This window comes from Rattus norvegicus, chromosome 4, assembly GCF_036323735.1.
Source record: "Rattus norvegicus strain BN/NHsdMcwi chromosome 4, GRCr8, whole genome shotgun sequence".
NCBI classification, from domain to species: Eukaryota; Metazoa; Chordata; class Mammalia; order Rodentia; family Muridae; genus Rattus; species Rattus norvegicus.
Genome location: NC_086022.1, coordinates 145860964 through 145880196, shown reverse-complemented (window position 1 = coordinate 145880196; position 19233 = coordinate 145860964). Strand labels below are relative to the sequence as shown.

General features: G+C 38.0%; 1 protein-coding gene across 5 annotated transcripts in view; it reads right to left on the bottom strand.

The window, feature by feature from the left end:
• The window catches only part of Grm7 (glutamate metabotropic receptor 7), an 882386-nt gene that overhangs the window by 288903 nt on the left and 574250 nt on the right, over positions 1 to 19233 (bottom strand). For all 5 annotated transcript variants that reach the window (XM_039108423.2, NM_031040.1, XM_039108424.2 and 2 more), the window contains 1 exon segment: positions 3236 to 3436. In XM_039108423.2, the coding sequence (XP_038964351.1) occupies positions 3236 to 3436 (201 nt within the window).

Below are 19233 nucleotides of genomic sequence, written 5' to 3'. Positions count from 1 at the left end.
CATGTAGCATCTGAGTTTCTGAACTTGCTCATATTCTGATAATCTTTCTGCTCATCGGGCTCCCTAACCCATACTCATAAAGCCAAGAGAACATGGATTCTACACTTTGGTCAGCCCAGTGTTGATAGCTGTTTCTTGGTCCATTGCATCAGCAAAAATAACTTGGAATTATTTGTATAAATAACTGACTGTCATGAAAACCTCAGCTTTGTATATGACCAGAACTCTTACCTTTAGCTATGAGTATAGCATCTTGCTTTGCTTCCAGTATGCTCAGGTACTACAAAGACCAAACTAAAGTTTGTTGTTTACAGTGCAAATATGCTGAAAAGGCCACTCAGTCATCAATTTCATTTTATAGTTTACAAATTCTACAACATCCTTTCAGACTAATCACAGAGAGTCATATTCAAATAAATTGAACCCAGGTCTCAACTTTCTAAGGAGGAAAGCAAAAGTATTTGAGGTGTCGCGTTTCCACAATATAGCCCTGACTCTCATTTCTTTTCTAGGAATCAGTAAGTCTAGATAAAGTTGTAGCCTTGATTAGATTAATTAATTAATTATACAGTGATTCATAGTTTTATAGCCCAAACTTTTTAACGTTACACTGGGAAATATTCCCATTTAGGACTATTAATTAGTATAGACACAACTAGATTGTGATTGTACTCAGGTCTCTGCATTTATGTATGATGCAGGAAATGTGACTAGGAGTGAAAATTCTCTAAATTAGCTCCCACCAGACTCCCATTCACCACAAGTGGTTACCTATTTGGAGAAGTTGTGACACTTTCCAGATATTTTTACCATTAACTAAAACAACGTGTTTATGACTCCGAAGATCAGAATTATGGAATTGTGCTCTAATGATCTACAGAAAAGCACCTAGGGGTAAATGAAATTTCCTACCAAAGCTATGGAGAAGTACAGCCATGCTTAAGAACAAGAAGAGCAGGCGAAATCTTTGTAAGTATGCAAAAGGAAGGCTGAATACTTCATAGCAGATTGGAAAGAGATGTGAGTTATAGAATGGTCCCTGCCATAGGGTAGTTTTAAAGTGTCAGCCTCTTTAGATATTTATTTATTTACCTAAAATGAGGAATATATATATATATATATATATATATATATATAAACTATATTTTTGAAGGGAGTTCTGATTCTTTGGTGTGAAGATCATATTTCTAGGAAGACCTTAGTGCTAGGTATTCTTACTCATTTTGAGATGCCATCAATCACTTTTTGACCTCTACATCATACATATGCATATCTGCTTTTGTATCTATTTGATACCTCTCTGTATATTACATGAGTTCACATTGATTCTGAAATTTTAATCCTATATAATTTCCATTAATTTATTTCCCTCACCAACATACTTCTCATTATAAACAGTATAGTTAATATTTTCTCAGTTCTATTTTATGCATAAGCTATCATCAGAATCATGAATGTCCACCAAATGCAGATTTACTAGCTGCTCTCGTTTACTTTTGCTGTTTGTTTGATTGACTTTTGTCAACTTAGCACAAACCAGAGTTATCTGAGAAAAGGAGCTTTGGTTGAGATGTTTCCTCCATCTTATTACCTGCAGGCGAACATATAGGGCATTTTCTTGATTAATGATTGATATGGGAGGACCCAGCACACTGATGGTGATGCAAGCCCTGGGGGCTGTTCCTGTGTTTTATAAGAAAGCAGGCTGAGCAAGCATAGGGGGACAAGTCTGTAAGTAGCACACCCATAGAGTCTTTGCCTCCAGATTTCTTCCTTGAGTTCCTGCCATCACCTAGTTGTATAGTAGACTGTTCTATGAAATATTATCTAAATAAACCCTATTCCTCCAACTTGATTTTTGGTTTTGGTGGTATATCACAGCAGAAATACTAACTCTATGTGCAATGCGTGAATATGGTAATTTTTTTCTCTAGTCTATCACATTATTTCCCCAACTGTCTATACATATTTTTCTTAATTGCTTTTATTGTTGTTCTGTTGGTCATTTGTAATATTGTTAGAATTATTTGTTACAAACTTTGTTGAATTTTGCATTGCACATACATTGAATTTTGATTTAATCCATTAAAATTTTGTATAGAAAGAATAAAGACATCAAAAGATACATACTATAGGAAAAATATTATTTGAGACCCCTCTCCATGCATCCAGTACTATTTACTATTTATTCATTTTCTCCATTTACATTTCTTAGTCTCTTTTAGGTAATCTATCACAACACGATTTTGTAGTTTAGGGTAAATCATAACCTGAGATGGCTGCATGTAAAAGACCTAGATTCTAAGAAAAGGACATATCTGTACTGACTGGTTTTGTGTCAACTTGACACAAGCTAGAGTGAACAGAGAGGAAGGAGCCTTATTTCAGAAAATGCCTCCATGAGATCCAGCTATAAGCCATTTTTTTCTATTAGTGATCTATGGGGGAAGGCTTAGCCCATTGTGGGTGGTACCATTCTTGTGTTGGTGATTCTGGATGCTATAAGAAAGCAGTTTGACTATACATGGACTGACCCTGGACTCTGACCTCATAGGTAGCAATGAATATCCTAGTAAGAGCACCAGTGGAAGGGGAAGCCCTGGGTCCTGCTAAGACTGAACCCCCAGTGAACTAGATTGTTGGGGGGAGGGCAGCAATGGGGGGAGGCTGGGGAGGGGAACACCCATAAAGAAGGGGAGGGGGAGGGATTAGGGGGATGTTTGCCCGGAAACCGGGAAAGGGAATAACACTTGAAATGTATATAAGAAATACTCAAGTTAATAAAATTAAAAAAAAAAGAAAGCAGTCTGAGCAAACCAGGGGAAGCAAGCAAGTATGCAGCACCACTCCATGGCTTCTGCATCAGTTCCTGCCTCCAGGATCTGCCCTATTTGGATTTCTTTTCTGAATTCTTTCAATAATGATATACAATATGGTGGTGTGAGCCAAATGGCCCCTCTTCTCTCTAGCTTGTTTTTTGGCCACAGTGTTTTGTTGTATCAAGAGAAAGCCTAACTAAGACAATACCACATCCCTCTAGTATGTAGTCCTTCACTTTCTTTTCTAAGTTTCATTTTTCACCCTTCCCATACTTGCTCCATTCCTTGAAACTATATAATTGACCAGGTTTTGATCCTACTTAAGTCAATAGTGAAGCCATCCTATAATCTCTGTAAATTATGAAGTAGGAAATGTTTGCTAAGCACGGCCAACACTACGGACATTGGAGTCTTACCATTGAAGTTAACATGGCGGATATACTTCAACAACTTCTTGCCGCCTGCTTGCTCCATCTCTGGGCACACTCCGCGGTAGTCAGCACACAGATCCTTGTTCATGTGATGAAGAGCATGGGCCATGGCATAGACAGCATCAATCACAAACTGTACTTTACCTTCCTGCTCATAATTGGAGTCTTTTCCAATTCGCTCCTGTCCTGCACATTAAAACAAGAAACACACACAGATCAGCATTGAGGGAGAATGTACCTTTTCATTTTCTTTTGAACATGCATGAAGGTAACAATTTTCCAGAAGTTAAAAATGCAAGCCACATAGCCGCCTACGGTCATTATATCTTATTTTTCTACTTTTCTTTTGGAGGTTGTCACACAGACTCTTTTATTAGGTGTGCCTCAGAAGCAGGGATTTAAAGGAGCTTTTGTCATGATGGCTTTTGTCATTAGCCAACATGGTACATGGAGTAGCATGTTCCACAGCACCAAAGGGTTCATGTCTTCTATCTTAGTCCGATGAGAGGTGAGCGTTCCATAGTAACATCTTTAATGGTTGCTTGCTCTGTAAGGGACAATGTGGACATGACAGATAGTAACAGACAAATTTTCAAGCCTGACCTCATTATCCTTCCCAAACTTGAATTCCTGGTGTGCTCCTGTGCCCATTCTGTTCATTACTAGAGACTCAGGTAGTCAGAACAGAAAACTTGCTCATTATTTTTTTTCACTCCCTACTGTCACACACAGAGATGGAATGTACAGAACAGTCTGACCAATTCTACCTCAGACAATCCACAGCATTTTGGACACATTGCCAAGTTTTGGGTTTTATCCTCCCTTAATCTGTCATCAGGATGTGAGGCTAGAGGCCTCCATTCTAGGATTCATTCTCCATGTTTATCTCTGCAAATGCCGGAGCTTACAACATTGAACACTCTTTCAGACGTCTCACCAGTCCTCCTCCACCCATGGAATATGAAGTAACCCTCTTCCCTTGACCACCCTGGAAGAGGCTGTCATTCTTCAGCTTGCCCCATCTGCCCTATCATGGTGTCAGCTGACAAAGATCCAGTTACCATAGACACTGGAAATGCCACTCAGATATTCTAAGTTTGATATTCATTTTGTAAGTTTCATACTTTTTTTAATTTTGGAGATCATAATATAATTATATCCTTCTCTTCTCTCTTTCTAAACCCTCCCATTTCACTCTCCCAACTTTCTTTCAAATTCATGGTCTCTTTTTTCATGAATTGCTGTTAAATGCATATATGTATATATTTATATTCCTAAATACAATCTACTCAATCTGCATAACATTACTTGTATATATGTATTTTCAGGGATGACCATTTGGTATTGGATAGGCAATTTCTGTACTTTTCCTTGGAGAAGACTATTTCTCCTGCTGCCAGCATTCCTTAGTTGCCTGTAGTTCTTTGTGTAGAATTGAGGTCTCGTGGGATTTCCCCATCTACTTTGGCATGTCTCCTGGTATTTCTCTTGTCCAGTTCATGTTTATCCAACCATGTTGGTAAGACTTTATGGATAGCTTCTGACATCACCACGAGATACAAAGTCGCATCATTTTTTTTCCATTTCTTCCATATCTGTGTCACCCCTGACTTTGCATACATTCTTTGGCTCCCTTTGCCAGGAAGTCCTTTGTCCTGGCTTCTGCCCTTCCTGATGGAATTTTCTATTCCAGATATAAGTGCAAAGTTAGTATACTTTGCCTACCAAACAAATTAAACATTGCAAACTTCTGTTTTATCCTTAGTGGCAGTGTTTATAAGACTATAGATAGGTATTCCTCACTATTTGTATCCTTTCTATCTATGACAAAGCACAACATTGAACATCTAGCAGATGCTAAATGATCTGTGAATTAAATGATATATCCAGCTCAGGTTGTTGGGAGGTGCTTGTAAACCCAGCTTGGGAAGTAGAGGTAGGAAGTTCAAGATTTTAAAGCCAACCTTTCTTTAAAAGGGGAGGAATGAATACATTATATAACAGATGACTTTATTTTTAATTATATTCATATATGTATTTGTGTAAATACATGAATCATGAATATTTCTCTCTCTCTCTCTCTCTCTCTCTCTCTCTCTCTCTCTCTCTCTCTCTCTCTGTACTCCTGTAGTCAGAGGTCACTACAACTTGCAAGAGTTGATTCTGTCCTTCCATGACATAGGCCATAGAGACTAAACTCATTAGGATATGCAGCGTGTCTCTTTGCTTACTGGGATATTTTACTGACCAACAGGTAGATAAATTATAAATTCACTAAGCACATGATATCATGACTCTCATCCTTCTATGAAAAATAGGTATCCAAAGACTATGTTTTACTTGACATGAACATTTCTTATTCTGTCTTAGGGCACATTTGTGCTGTAATGAAGCAGTATAAATTCCATCACCTCAAACATTCTTTCTGAAAACACACAGAGGACTCATAATACATGCTGTGTTAAAATAACTTTTAGGTCTCGTAACTGAGAAATTTTCTCGAATATTTAATTGTTTTCTCCATATGTCAGAGTTTTAAATCTAGATTTGCAATCTGTTGCTCCAGTTATCCTAGAATAATCAATCTAGTGTTATGTAGGCCAGAGTAGTCTAGAACTCATGCTTATCTTACTATCTTGACTTCCAAACTGTGTAATGAAGAGCTCTGCTGTGGGTGGGGGGGGGTGCATGCCCTGTTTTTGACCAATTTTTGATTGGGAGATAGATTCTGAAACATGGGACTCCTTTAGCAAGGGTAAATTCATCTCTATTGCTTATCTATACTGGCACACTCTCTAGAAGAGCTGTATTACTTTGCTACTACAGACAGGGAATATTTTCTTTCCTCCCTACCACAGTAGCAGAAGACACTGCAAAATTTCAATATTCATTTATCAGTTATAGATGGACAACTTCTGACTAACTCTTTTATTTATGATTTTTTATTTGTGTGTGTTTGTGCCATATAAACACATAGCTACACAACAGAGACCCAAGGAGGTCAGGTTATATTTTATTCTCATGCCTTTTGCCTTACTCCTTTGGAGAGGGCCTCTCACTTAACTGAATGGTATGCTGGAAACAAGCCAGCTGTAGAGAATCCTTAGTCTCTGTTCCACATAGCTCTCAGGTTACAGATAGGCACGTGGTTATGCTTAAGTTGTTATTTGAATGCCGAGGATTAGAACTCAGGTCTTTAGACTTACACAGTGAATACTTTACCCACAGCATCATCTCTATAGCCCAATACCTACCCTTTCCTCATATGGAAATTCTAACATCTCAGTATGAAAAAGAATGGCAATTGTTCACAATCTAGACAACTGGTACAAAAAAAAATAATTCTCATTTCCTCCTCGATTTTTAGAAAGATTCATTAACTATACAGATAAGAAATAAATTGCAAACATTTTCTATAGTTTTCATTTTTCTTTGTTGTATCTTTTCCCAGATAAAAAAGTTATTCATTTTTTCACAATCATATTTTCTTTATTAGTTCTGATTGCTGAATCATGCTTGAGAAGATATTCTGGAAAGGAAAGATACCTCACTGGTTAGGAAAACTTGATCCTATTGCATTGGACTGAGGTTCATTTCACATGGAAGTTTACAAACATCTGTAACTCCAGTTCCAGAGAATCCATCCCATGGGCAGGCACCGTCCCTCACTGTATTAATGATGCTATACTGTATTTGCAGAAAGGAGCCTAGCATCACAGTCCTCTGAGAGGTTCTACCTAGCAGCTGACTGAGACAGATGCAGATAACCATAGGCAAGCATTGGAGTGAAGTTGGGGAGCCCTGTGAAAGAGTTAGGGGAAGGATGAAAGGAACTGAAGGAGATGGTGACCACAGAGAAAGACCGACAGTGTCAAATAACCTGGACCCCTGGAAGCTGGCAGAGGGGGAGCCACAACTAAATAGCATACATAGGCTGGTCCTAGGTTCCCTGGTTCTACATATGTAGCACAGGGCTGTCTTGTTTGACCTCAGTAAGTGAGGATGTGCCTTTAATCCTGCAGAAACTTGATGTCCCAGTGTGGGGAGTTACCCAGAGGGGTCCCACCCTCTCAGAGTTGAAGAGAATGAGAGATGGCTGGGGAAGAACTCTTTCAGGGGAGACCATGAAGGAGGGGTAGCATTTGGGATGCAAATTAATGACATAATACATTTTTTTCTGGAGCTGGGGACCGAACTCAGGGCCTTGCGCTTGCTAGGCAAGCGCTCTACCACTGAGCTAAATCCCCAACCCGACATTTTTTAAAAAGATGAAAAAATTATCTTGGACAGAAACTTTACTTAAAGTAAGATGTGCAAGGTATCATTTAATGGAGTTTGTTTTCAGTTTGTTCAATTGTATTTACATGTTTATCTCATGGAGGTTTATTTTTTCATATTTTACATGACTGCTTTGTCTCCATGAACATCTGGGTACCACATGCATGCCTAGTATGTGATGATGCAAAAAGAAGTCGTCAGAATCCCTGGGACTGCAGTTATTTGCTTTTGTGAGCTTCTATGTAGGTACTGGGAATCGAACTTGGATCCTTCAGAAGAGCAGCCAGAGCTTTTAACTACTGAGCTATCTCTCTCACCCCTCTTGAGTAACTGTTAAGTGTATTTTAGGTTCTGTCTCAGTGAAGCCAGTTTGTTTTGCTGCTTCTTAAGACTGTTTTCATTTTCCATTAATTCCTCACTAGCTTTTATCTATGCATGTGAAATAATACTTTATACATTTCACCTTATTCCAACTTTTTATCACAAAATTTTAAAACAGAAATCAGTGTTAAGAGAACTTTAGAGCAAGTTCACCAATTAGATCTTAGCACCCTGCAGATGCTGTAAGGTCGTGTTTACTGTGTAACAGGGCCATCTCGCTTCTTTTTATAAGCCTATTCGTTCTTTAGTATTAATTTTCTAACATGATACTTTGCAAATCTTTCCTGTTTTTATAGTACTCACAAAAGGCAATATTGGAGGTATTATGACCACTATAAACTCACACTATGAAATGATTTCAGTCCAATAATACTGAAGAACAGTTTCAAGCATGCTTTAATATGGACATTTATCCCAGAAAGAACACTTTGAAAAATAATAGAACTGTTTATGGTAATGAAATATTTTATTGTTGGAAAAATACTTCAGGCTTTATACCTTTCTTGGAGAGTCACCAGATACATTAACATGCTTAAAGCTCTGGGAAGACTTAGGATTAAATTTGTCAAACTAGCAGAACTTGAAAACTGTAGCCTTGTTATAGAGAACCAAAGAGGGAGTTCATTTACCAACAACCACCGAGATCAGTTAAATTGTATTTTCCTACTATGGCTATTGCTTATGTCACTGGGAAGCTGTAAAATAGCTTGAAAAAGACAGTTTAAGAGAGGGAAGAACTATGTTGGTAGGCAGTTTAGAGGTTTCCGTCTGTCTGACCCTGTGTGTTTGAACAATCCATCACAGCCAAACATGCCTGCGGCAGAGTACAGCTAGCTCTGAGGAATAAGATAGTGACACTGCATGACCAGGGCTAATACACTCCTGTGAACCTGTACATGGTAACCTATATCCTTTCATAGTTTTCAGGATATGCCAAAATCGCTTCACAAACTGCATACTAAATTCTGAAGGGAAAAACATATAAAGAGCATTTCAAATTTGAACCACAACAGGCAACTACAAATAACTTTGAAGTTCTGGTTACGTGTGAACCATTATTTTTTAACTCTTGGCCCTTTGCCTACTGGATATTTGGTTCTGTTCCAATATTGATGGCAACCACTGGGAGTGAGGAATGCTGAATCCTTATGAAACATTCAGGGATTGTCCTAATCTGTCAAAACCTATGACCTTCTCTCTTTGGGTAGTGTTTTGCATCGACCCTTAGAGGGGAGCTCCTTAAGATTCTGAAAAAATTACAAAAGTAAACAAAACTAACAAATCTAGGGATTATAGCAAAATGTATAGGAGACACAAGGTCCATCCCCACGGTTATAAATGGGGACTGTACAGCCAAGTGACAAGTTGAGCAGCCTGAGAATCATTCAGGGGGCAGGAGAGTTCAGGGAAAAAGCTTTATAAGTGCTCACTCATGATCAGTCACTAATGTACCTGTAAGTAACCTTTCATCTATACTTAGGTAAGTGATCCTTTGCTCAGTCTACTGTAAATAAGCCCACTAAGCCTGATTTTCGTGATATTTCTATCTCTACATCTATCTATCTATCTATCTATCTATCTATCTATCTATCTATCTATCTATCTATCCATCTATCTATCCATCCATCCAATCCCTCACTCACCTATCCACCCACCCATCCATCCATCCACCTATCTATCCATCCATCCATCCATCCATCCATCCATCCATCCATCCATCTATCTATCTATCTATCTATCTATCTATCTATCTATCTATCTATTGTCTGGTCTTTCATAATACTATATCTAAAGGAAAGCAGAAGTTTGTTCACATATCTCTCCTCTCTCCCAAGCAAAAGTCACATAACATTTTCATGTAGAGCAATGTAGAAAGAGACATGGGTTGTAAGTTTAACCAATGAGATGAAAGAGTTTGCTTACAAAATTCTAGCATTGATTGGCTTTGGTGAAGAGATTAGTTAGTTTATCACAGTTACCCCAACTCCCTACCTCCACGGCAATTACTATAGTCATTTAGAGCCCTGAGGAAATAATTTATTATAGCCATGGTAACTGAATACAGGGAAAGGATACAAAGGTGCATCAGCAGTTTGAATTTGCAAAGACTACAATTTTTCCTTGCAATGTACTAATGGTTTAATTACCCAAAGCTTGATATCAAGTATTTCTAGGTTTCTTCAACTGCTGATTTTATTCACACACCAATTTACAACACTCCGAAGGACTAGCACTAAGTACATAAACCTCATGCTTAAAGGCAGTGTTAAATATCTTCAGCGGCAGGGCTTGCAGCAGAATAAAAATACTTTCCAATTAATTTTCATGTAACCCCTCATCATTTTAATCTCACTTCATAAAAGAGATTCTCTAGGTCCCATCCTTCATGTTCTTACAGAATTCTCACCATCATGTTTACCATGGACGTCTCTGAGTCTGAGATAAAGATTGCAGAAGTGTTATGTTCTGATTGTCTGCTGGGCAAAGAGGCTAACAGTCCAGTCTCTCCTGACATTCTGCTTGCTACTTTTATCCAGAGTCCTGTCTTTATCTTGTAAATATACACTACCCTTAAAAAATAAGATTTGATTAATTCTTTTAAAATTTCATATAATGAAGTTTGATCAAATACACTGTCTTTAATTTCCATGGAACAAGAATTAGCTTCCCCATGCTAGAATCATTGACACATGATTTTTATCATCAAAATGTTTAGCACTTATTCTCCTGCAGAATCCTTTACTTTAAAGGATTTGCTTAGCTTGTCCTCTGGGATCCATTTCTTTTTCATTTGATAGGTTTGGAGAAAATGCATATTTTGGTTCCTTGCTGAAAGTGCAAAGATCTCTGGCCCCAAAGCTTTCAGGGACTCTCACAAGTCTGCCTGAAGTCTGACCTTAGGACTGTTGGTACTACAGATGGTATATACCAGTGTACATTTGGTATTACAGCTAGTATAAACAGATGTATAGGTCTGGTTTCATGTGGATTCTGCAGATCCAAACTCAGTTTCTTTTGGTTGCATAGCAAGTCTTTTACCCACTGTGTCATCTTCCTTTTGAGTATAAAGAAATATTGATCATAAAGGCATATATATGAATTGAGATTAAAGTCTCAGTTAAGAAAATAGTGTTACCAGGCATTTGAAAACATAATTTAGTGTAGATTCATCTCCTAACAAAAATGGTAGATACTAGCTAAATAGGATGCTGCAGCATAAGGGAGGAGGGTGGATCCTGCAGAGTTGAGAGATGAAGAAAATTCTCTGTTAATGCAGCAAGACTCATGAAGAGCCTGCCACAATCCTTTCCACAAATTAAAAAAGAAATAGTACATAGTAAAAAGAAATGAGTAAATAGCCACTAAGTTGGACTGATCTCCTCAAGAGTTCACAGTTCTTTTTTGAAGAGAAATATTACTGACAGATTCAAATTACAGAAGTCTACTTCATTGCAAACTTTCACAATGATCACACTTACATATTTGTAGCATAAAAACACATGGACTTCCTTCTGAGTACACATATATAAAATAAGGAACATGAGGAGGTCTGTGTTGAGCCTAGAAGATAGATGGCATTTCTATATCCCTATTTGTAGGTGAAGATGAGTGAGAATTGACCAGGACGAGTGAGGTGAGAAAACCCTCATGTGCTCACAGTGGGTTACCGAGCTACAGGCATTCTGCTTCTGGCTGATTTTCTATCAGCCAGGCTCTTTGAAGATGACAATTCCTGGTCTGACATTTAACCCTTGAAAGATCCTCAAGTAAGGAGGACATTTTCTCTACTTGATGCCTATTTCCTGCTTTACTATTATTTTACTGGACTTTGTAGACAGTGAAAGAATGTCTCTTTTATACATACCAAAGGGAACACCTTGGGGCTTACCTCTCACATTCTTTTCATGGTCTGATTCAGTTCTGGGTTACAATTCATCTCCAAATTTCACATTAGACATTATAAATACATATAGTTTTGAGACATAGTGTCTAACCCAGAATAGCCTTGAATGGTCTCTGCAGCCAAAAGATGACCTTGAAGTTCTGAACATTTTGTATTCTCCTCTTTCATGCTTGGGTCACAGGAGGTATGTACCATATCCACTTTGTGTGATTCTCTGGACCAAACTAGGGTTCCTTGAATGCTCAAGAAACATTCTTCTGTCTGAGCTATTATATCTAGCCCCTAACTATTATAATTATAATTATTATTATAACTATGATAATAATAATTATTATTATTATTGGCTTTGAAAACGACCACTGTGTTTATCTCTGCTCTTCGTGTGAATAGCAAGTTAACGCTCAGAAAAACGGGCAAGTTCCAAGTAAAGATCAATCAAGAAAGGAGTAAAGAGGAAAAAATGTCTTATGAACTAATCCTCTAACAAGGTGTGCACAAGCTGAATTCAACTGAAGAAGGATGACCACAAAGTTCTGAAGCATAGGCATCCACCTGGTTTTTCCACTAAAGCACAGAATCCCAGCATGCAGACCAAACTGTGGATTCAAAGCAACTCGCTTTCTGCCCCTTTGAGACCTAGAATAGTTCTGGAAAGATTTTTATTTCTTATGAGTCTTTTGATTTGCAATTTCATTTTCAATTTCCAGGTGTGACCATCCAAAGACCCATACATTGAATAAGTTCAGGGCTAGCAGGATTGTTGGGTATGGCTTAGGTAGAATGTATGTGGGGAGAGAAATTAGAAGAAGGCATTTGCTTCAAGATCAAGGTTTATAGACCCCAGCACGTGAAAGGTCTTATGAGAGAATAAACAGGATTTCATGACCAAAAGCAATCTGTTGAAGGTAAAGGTAACAGAATTGGGAAAGACAACCTTACTGTTTGCTCTTAAAACCAATATAAAAACACACTTATACTATGTTATTGGATGGGTTATTTTGTTTATTTGTTTATTTAGTTTTCTTTTTGGTTTTGGTTTTGATTTTAGCTTGTAGTTTATTTAGATGTAGATTCAGTTTCAGTTATCATAGAGCTGCGTTTTCTGTCTTATTAAGCCACTTTTATTTATGTGGTTTTTGCATCTTATTTTCACACAAGCCTAGAATCATTGGTGAGATTCTGAATTCAAAGTAAAGAAACGTGTTCTGAGGATCATGGTACAGTAGTGCATGCTTATCATCCAACACTGGAAAGGTGAATGCATACAGGGAACTCTGAGTTCCAGATTGGCCTGGCTCCTGTACTAAGACCACACAGGAAACATCAGGAAGCATTCTTTTCAATTTAGAAAATAGTATTGTATGTGTACAAACTTATGCATGTGAAACTTACTTCACCTAATATTTTTAGAATAGAAAGAAAAAGGATAGTTTTTTCATTTTTTTAAAATCTAGAATAATCTTCTTCTGAAATAGTGATTCAATTACTCTCTCTTCTGATCTTAACATACAAAACCAAAATTCCAGTTTGATCAGTGTTACTGTGTGTTATAACAGTAAATACAACATACAATCGGGTGACCAATCTAAGAAAGAAGGAAAAAGGGAGGCGGAAGAGGATAGAGGCTGTGGTGGGGAAGAAAGTTGGGAGGGATAGACTAAAAAGGTAAATGAAGAGGAACAAGAAAGAAAGGAGAAAATGGGGATGAGAAGTCAGAAAAGGAAGGGAGGCAAAAGAGGGAAGAAAGTGGGGGTTGGAAAATGAGAGAGCCACTTTCTAGACCTTTGTATGCTGTTACATGTATCTGTGTAAGCACTTTTCTACAAAGATGTGTACAGCTGTGCACAGAGTGAATTTCTTCTATTACTTTCTCCCAGTTCCTCTGAAGCATTGTTTTTTTCTGAGCTCAGGGCTTGTATCATGGGCTCAAAATCCAGAATCTATAGAAGTCCTCTTGTTTTGTATTCCCTTGGAGATGGCATTACAGGTATTTTCAAGGGAAATTCAATGCTGCCTCATAGCACTTATGGGAAAGGAACTCCAGTCTTTGGGGTTTGGTAGCAAATGTTTTTAGCTGTTGAACTATCTCTCCAGTCATATACACTGTGTGTTTAAAGGGGATATCAATCTTAAAGACCAACTACTATTTAACAGAAAAATGGGTGTAAAAACATGGTTTCTGTTCACCACAGGTTAGTAATTCAAGTATGGCCAATATATCTGAAAATGCATTGGACATAGAAGGATAGATAGCTTTTGGGATAGCCAATGGATACATACATGTTGATTCCATCCACAATTCTCTCTTAGTTCTTTAGAAAGATTCCATGATGATAAAAATAAAAATGATTGTGAAGGAAAAAGAATAGCAAGGCAAGGAATAAAATGAGGAGTGGAAGGAGAGAAAAAAGAAAGCAAAAGGACATACTGCAGTTTCTCATCGCCCCTCAGGGCTCTAGTCACACACTGCTGAAACACATGGTTTCTAGCTCTACAATCAGACTTTATGAACATTAATAAGTCATTCTGTTTTCCAGGTCTTTTATGGAGAACACACATGCACCTGATGCTATGTACTTGGGCAGAGATGTTGTGCTACAAGAATATATACTTACTTCCTAGAAGTGAAGTAAATGATTTATGGAATGCTTTTGTGTCATAGACACGTTTTCCCTCAAAATACACAAAGAAATATAGACAGATTCCAATTTAGAAAGGACTTATTTATTGCCTGTTTGATGAGTGCTTACTTTAAAAACAAATAGAATCAAAACCATGATTCAGCTCCAGTTTAGATGAGTGAACAATCTAGGGACTATCATCACCAGAGGAAAGGAAAAGTATACAAACATCCAACTGAACTCCTCTGAAACAAGACTGGGTCTTGAATTTCATCACAGGGACAGACTCACAGCAGGGCTTGTGATCTAGCAGAATGACAGTCCATGTGTGCTCGATGAAGTATGAGAGGATGACTGATGCTTCGAGGAACAGTGAAAGGAATGAACACACACAACATGCAGGTTGATGGAAAAAAAGATTTACAGTCTTTCTTTCTGGACCATGGGTGACGAAGAAGGAGAGTTCCATTAGGTGACCAGATAATTTAAGATGGAGAGGGAGAGAAAGAGAAAGAAGAGAGAGAGAGAGAGAGAGAGAGAGAGAGAGAGAGAGGAAGAAGAAGAAAGAAAGAAAGAAAGAGAGAGAGAAAGAAAAGAAGGAGAATATAGCAGTGTTCCTACTCTAAGATCTTGTTCATAAACACCTTTGAGAAATGTCCAAATCTTGAAGTTCTATTTAACTCTACTTCAACTGTTTTTCAAATACAAATGCTAATTTACCTAAATCCTTTTGACCTTAAGAATGTGTAACACACACACACACACACACACACACACACACAGAGAGAAAAACACACTTGCACACACGTGGACACAATCTCTTCTTGCTTAGCTGTCACATATGTAAAAATGTGTCCTTTTCAATCCAGGGGTTCTAAAGCCTCTGAACCTTTTTTTCTATTGTTCTGCTGAAGGAAATGTCACAATCAAATGTGTGTGTAAATTTAGTCACTGGTACATTCTCCACCCCACAACTTTCTTTACAAATATATTTAATGTCTTTGCTTGTAGGACAAAGAATCAGGAAAGACTAGGTCTTAGATTGTGGTAGTCCTCTTAATAAAAAGTACACTGGTATGCCCCCTGTCGGAAATGTCCCCACAGGGTTTTCTCCATCATGGACAAAGCCTATGGCCTAGGGCTTTCATCTCTCCATGATAGATGCTAAGGGACAGATCCGTTCACAGGTTCAACCATTTATATTTTTTTTATTTTTTTCTATTCTAATACTCATGTACAAGAGTGCTGGCTTCATTTGTCTTCTCCAGCATTTGGCACTATTGATCCTCTTCATTTTATCTACATATAGTAAAATTTCACCCATTTATTTTATACTTTTTATAAATGATGATATTGGATTTCCCCTACCCCCATCCCCAACACACACACACACAGGTTCCCATGAGCCAACTACATTGGATAGAATCGGTTTTGTCTCTGGTGCATCTCCCAGGTAAAACTTCTCAGCCTCTTTTCTACCAGATGGAGTATTATTGTCTGAGATGTGGCAGGTTACTGCCTTAATGATGCTCTGACTTTACATTGCTTATCTGTAATTACATTTTCTGTAATCATCAAATAATATTTACAGCACCCAAGCCACCTCTAAGTCTGTCCAATTTTTATCACTTAATAAATCCTTTAAGTAGGTAGTTAAACTATATAGCTTACTTTGAGCGTTTGAAATGAATGAAAGAAAGCAACTCCTAGGGGCTTAATTTACTAGAGGGAAAAGTGGTAGGTACTATTTTTGTCCTGTGTTTAAAAGAATGACATGGATCCTTTCTAGTCAGGGAGATGGCAGCTATTTGAATGGTTGTTTACAAGAGGAAAGCAAAATGTTTTGGTCCAAGTCCTGGCTCTGCCAGATACCTACCTCTTTTGGGGGAGCCACTTAATGGAACTGTAAGAGCTTTCCTTTTATCTCTCTTTAGTAGACTGTAAATATTGCCAGTCCTGCTAACTCTGCTGAGTTGTAGGGATGATCAAGTGACACAAGGGATATTAAAACAATTTAAAGACTCTAAAGTGAATCTCATAAAAGATAAATCAGTACCCAAACATAAGGCAAAAAAAATATTCAATCTTGCAAGTTTTCCAAGAAACACAAATCAAAACAGAGGTAACATTTCAGTTGCTTTGCCAGTGGCAAAATAGATTAGTATTTGCTTCTGAAAGCAAACATGGTGATATATTTCAATTGTCCAAAAACTGTTTATCCTCCTTGAATTGGTAATGATGCAAATGGATAATGCACATTTTGCTAACACTTAAAGCTTCCTGTGTCTCTGGCATTGCACGCAGCTCCTTACACAATCTAACTGTCTCAGAGTGCCTCCTCACAGTACAAATCAAAATGAAACCCTGCCAGACAATTAGCATTATCAGAGCAGTCTACAAAGGAACAGACAGTAATGGAGATGCAAGGCCACTTGGTTCATGGCTGGTATGAGACAGGAACAAAACATGATTGGAAGTGACGGGGCATCACAGTCCTCATTCTTTATTTCAGAGCTTCTAAAACTGTGTGCAAGGGGACAGTCCCATGGAAAGAAGAGGTATAAGGTTTTAAATTTCTTATGTGTTTTATATAAACTCACCAACCAGTAGCAAAGCTGAGAGCCTGCAAATTGTGGGAAATCTATGCACAGTTCTTTATGCAACACCCAAGCAAACTAACAATGGGCAGAGTGTCTATATTATGCATGTTACATGAGAAACTATTCAAAGGTATGTAGGACTAAATTGGTGACTCACACCTGTAATGCTATGGCAATGTAATATAATGGCAATACTTAGGAGGGAAGATGATTGCAAGTTTGAGGCTGGTCTGGTTACATTTGAGTTTTCTATGCTCCTGCATGAAACGCCTCACTAATACTCATATAAGTAACCTTGAAAATCACGGACATACCAAGTTGGAATTTGATAGTATCATTACATTGATTTGTCATTGATTCCAAGTTTTGATCAAGTGCAAGATCATTTCACATCTTCCCAGGAATGTTGGCACAAAACATTCAGTCACAGGAAGGAGATAATTATCACATATTATAGTGATCCCTATGTATCACCATGTGTCAAGACAAGAGTCCGTCAAAGGAGAAGGACAAAGGCAAGAAGACAGAAAACTTTACATCCTCTCTCTGTGTCTCTCTGTCTCTGTCTCTGTCTGTCTCTGTCTCTCTGTCTCTTTCTGTCTGTCTCTGTCTCTATCTCTGTCTCTGTCTGTCTGTTTATCTGTCTCTCTGTGTGTGTGTGTCTGTCTGTCTGTCTGTCTCTCTCTCTCTCTCTCTCTCTCTCTCTGTGTGTGTGTGTGTGTGTGTGTGTGTGTGTGTGTGTGTGTGTGTGTGTGTACTTTACTACCGGGGACACTGTAAAACATAAAGGGCTTATTCTTGTGAATTTATTTCCATAGAAAATGAAATGTTTCACTTGCCTAGTAATAGCATATTCTTTTCACTTTTGCTTTAAAATTTAAAAAATCAATATGCAATCTTCTGTTACAAACTTCTCTGAGCTTTACACATGACTGCTTGTTTTTCCTCAAAGGAAAAGCGACTATATCTCAACATTGAACATTTTCCTTTCATTGTAAATTATCCAACTCTGCTGGAGACTCAGACCATGTTTGAAGGTCATGGCGCCTTTAAAATTAATATGAGGTTTCTCAGGTGTGTTATTATGGACTGCCTTGATCTCTCAAAAAAGGGCCCAAGGAAAGGAGGAAGACTGAAAATATTCTACTTATGGCTGTAATTCCCCGTTGTATAATCTTGACTCTTATTTTCTCTTTGGATAATAGCTAATTTTTAGCTTTTCATCAATGTAATAACATCTGGCTATAAAATGAAAATATGGCCTTATTTTAGGTTCATGGAAGTAGAAATGGAGTCAGCAATAAGCTGTTTAGTAATGAGGATGGAAAGGGGTCATTTGAGGCCCAGGATTAAAGATGGCCTCTTAAGTACCCTTTTGGGCCACAGTATAAAATAGATTCAAGTCCTTGGGACAATTATTTACTATTACTTCATACAGAAGACCTCCTCTCTTTCTCTCAAAACACTAAATACATTTTATAGTACTTTAACAGATCTATTTATATTTTTCTTTTTGTCTCCACTATGGAAAAACACTGCTATAATACCAAAGATCCTACCTCTAACCACAGGACCAGCATAGGACTAATACAACCGTGCAACGATCAATACACATGGGCTGGGCAAATGAATGAAAACTGAATGTAGGAGAAGGCCACTGTGCCCCTAAGGGCACTTATGTTCCTCCCCTCCCCCCACTAGTGGTCATGTTCTCAGGCAAGTCATGAAACTGGGTTGAATTTTGACCTGCTTCCATTGGCAAAAAGCAGACAATTTCCTCCTTATGTAGCTCACTGATTTGAGTTGATTGGAACTCAGTGAGAATGATTTAAATGTATAGAAGGGCACAGCCACGTACACAGCATGACTTAGGAAGTATTGTGTGTCCAGAGTAAAATAAGAATGTGACTGAACATAAAGAAAGCATAGGTATTCAATTATTTTTTTCTACAAAGCCATGATTTACTTCAGTCACCACCATCAAGCAAGATGGCACCTAAAGTCACTGAGGATCTCTCCATGTACCTGCTGTCTACTCTGTGAATGATCTTAGGTAGTGAGGACTACTGATCTGTGATCCTACAGATGAGGGGGTCATAAGAGGTTTACACAGATATAGGATGAGCCGGCCCTTAGCCCCACCTTGTCATCATGTGTATCATGAATAAGTTAGTGAGACTCCATCTTCCTGCAGCTTGG